Source organism: Cervus canadensis, chromosome 1 (assembly GCF_019320065.1).
Source record: "Cervus canadensis isolate Bull #8, Minnesota chromosome 1, ASM1932006v1, whole genome shotgun sequence".
In the NCBI taxonomy this organism is placed as follows: domain Eukaryota; kingdom Metazoa; phylum Chordata; class Mammalia; order Artiodactyla; family Cervidae; genus Cervus; species Cervus canadensis.
Window position 1 is genome coordinate 21,173,123 of NC_057386.1, and position 3,079 is coordinate 21,176,201.

Genomic DNA, 3,079 nt, shown 5'->3' on the forward strand with positions numbered 1-3,079 from the left:
TTCTTAGGGGAAAATGGGTATAAGCTTCCAGTAAGGGCCTAGTTAAGAAATTCTTCGTAAAGCAGTGATATATTAGTTCAAAGGACTATTGAGGCCAAAAATGTCCACAGAATGTTAGTCGTAAATAAAAATGTTATTTGTAAGCAAATCAGAATATATTATCCTTAGATCAAATTAAAATGTGACGTTGCCCACAATATTTCATGTAATTCTAGCCACATTATGTCAGAGAACACTTAGTCCGTACAGTAAAACTCAATTAATATTATAAAAAGAGCCAAGAGAGTATCTTGGCATGAGGAATATAGAGAATGAACTTGATATAATTCATATTTGTGATATCTTTCATGATATCATTGAAGCAAAAATAAAACTGATACCCTCATGACAATAACAAAAAGCCTCCTCCTTATAGCTCAAGGGGGTAATTTTAGGACAAATGACATTTTAAAAGCATTTGATTAGTGATTTGCAAGCTCTTGGTCCTTCGTTTTCCATTTAGTACATGGCTGACAGGACAGGATTCTTCTTTTTTTTCAAATTCAAAGGAAAAGTGTAAATTTACTTCATACATAAGATACAAATTTATAGAACTCATCAGAAAGGGTAAAGTATAGAGTGAAGGTACAATTGAAAAACAATAAAAGGAATTAGACAAGTGCGTCTTTCACAGAGCCACAATGTGCTACAAGGGAAACCAGACAATACTGTAAGACCTGGGAAAAAGCAGTCCCCCCGACCCCATCCCAGCTCTAATAAGTCAAGCTCTATTGATCCTCTGTGCTGGTGCACAGACCTGACCTAGCACGCAAGCCCTGAGGCCCTTTCGGATTATCTGTCATTGGAGTAAGTTGTTTCCTCATTTGTTTCTAGTTGGGGACTTCCCCGGTGGTTCAGGGGTGAAGAATCTGGGTCGAGAAGATGCCCTGGGGAAGGAAATGGCAATCCACTCCAGAATCCCATAGACAGAGGAGCCTGGCGAGGACCCCAGTCCATGGGGTCACGAAGAGTTGGACACAACTCAGCGATTAAACAACAGCATCACTCTAGTGATCGCTACTTGAGATTGTCAATTATATCCCAGTAAAACTGGGGAAGGAAAAAATACTTAAGATATTCTCTCTCCTGTCTGACAATTGTATCATCTGCAGAGCCTGATAAACAGAAAAGTCACAGTAGAAGTTGTTTACTGAGGAATGAGGAGACTGGGGACCCCATTAGGTGACCATAGTGAAACCCCATGACCCTTTTTGTAAAATGAGGAGATATGTGTATAAGTTCTCTGCCATCTCTTTGCAGAATCTACACATGGCACCCCAACCCCATTGTCATGGCAATGACAACCCCAAATCAATTACACAGATAAAAATTGCAATGGATCCTTGATGAGGGTTTTATCATTAAGGTAGAGGTTGAGTTTGGTTTGGAAGGTGAATAGGGTGCAGAATCCACCCAGAGGTGAATGGGAAGGCACCAACAACCAAGGCAGGACCACCCAGGCCCTCCTGGGGAGGAGTGATTAAACCATGTGGCAGCCATCCTGGCGCCATGTGGTCCCTCCTCACATGGAAAACCACAAACCTGCCTTTCAGTGAGTCATGGAAGGAGACACCTGGGAAACAGGGGCCAACTGGGCTGCACCACAGTGCTACCACCAGCCTGTTACCTTCATGTGCACGGTTGTAAATACCAGGTCACTGTTTGGGTGGCAATTATGGGAGTCTTTGAAGTCCAGAAATAAAATGCTAACTACAGGGCCAGAGGGTAAAGTAATTAGATACTAGTATAATTTGGGAAACACATTCTTTTTTATATGGATTAGAATATTTCAAAGGAAATTTCATTAGCTTCAAATCATGTGGCTAGATTTGATGAATATAAACAAAACAAGAAAATAGAAAATATCTGTGGGGTGTGTGCATGGATATAGGGGTAGAGGGTTACCCAAATTGATATTAGTCAATGCTAAATCCTCACTTAATTGGCTAGAATATTAACAAGGAATGGCATGAGTCTTTGGGGATCATCAGCTCCTGGCCTGGGTATATAAAGGGCCCAGAGCAGGGGAAAGACACTCACACCTGAGAACACTCAACTCCTCTCACCACCTCAACCCCACTCAGCCCCGCACACCACCATGACCGGCTCCTGCTGCGGCCCCATCGTCTCCTCCCTGAGCTGTGGCGGAGGCTGCCTCCAGCCCTGTTTCTACCGCGACCCCTGCTGCTGCCGCCCCGTGTCCTGCCAGACCACCGTGAGCCGGCCCGTGACCTGCGTGCCCCGCTGCACGCGCCCCATCTGCGAGCCCTGCCGCCGCCCAGTCTGCTGCGACCCCTGCGGCCTGCAGGAGGGCTGCTGCCGGCCCATCACCTGCTGCCCCACGTCCTGCCAGGCCGTGGTCTGCCGCCCCTGCTGCTGGGCCACCACGAGCTGCCAGCCCATCTCTGTGCAGTCCCCATGCTGCCGGCCCACCTGCTGCCGGCCCGCCCCCTGCCGCACCACCTGCCGCACCTGCAGGACCTCCCCCTGCTGCTGAGACCCCACTTTCCCATAAAGCAATATCCTGGAGCCTAAGCGTCTACTCTGCATTTTAATCACGTTGAAAGAAAAATAGACATTTTTTCATAAGGCGACAATAGTCATTTTTATATCTTACCATCTGGATATATAAGCAGATGTCCAATCAAATTTCCAGGTGTCTCCATCAGCAGAAATCACCGTGGATGCTAAATCCATCTTTAAAAGTCCTCAGGGTGGGTGTTGCAAACCCATTCTGAATTCCAGAGGCTGCTCAAACTCTCCCCTCCATCTTTTGTAATGTGTTTGCCTGTTTATTTTTCAATAAACTAATTTTTTCCTGTAATTCCCCCATTACTTGATTCATTCATTAGTGCATATTTATTAGTGTACACAGATGAAAAAACAATGAAAAGGAAGACAGATGGAGAGGATGAAGGAGACAGGAGAGGGAAAGAAGAGGTACTAGGGATCCACATATGAGTCTTAACCAGTGGTACAGGACTGTGAGACTCGTCCTCAGACTGCCCAGGTGCATAGGAAATCTGGGCACACTAGGTCC

At 45.7% G+C, this 3,079-nt stretch overlaps 1 protein-coding gene across 1 annotated transcript; it reads left to right on the forward strand.

Moving 5' to 3' along the window:
* The first annotated feature begins 2,077 nt into the window (after positions 1–2,077).
* Positions 2,078–2,863, forward strand: LOC122442126 (keratin, high-sulfur matrix protein, IIIA3). The gene has a single exon (XM_043469480.1). It carries the CDS (start codon positions 2,138–2,140, stop codon positions 2,534–2,536), a length of 399 nt encoding a protein of 132 aa, XP_043325415.1. The 5' UTR covers positions 2,078–2,137; the 3' UTR covers positions 2,537–2,863.
* The last annotated feature ends 216 nt before the right edge of the window (positions 2,864–3,079 follow it).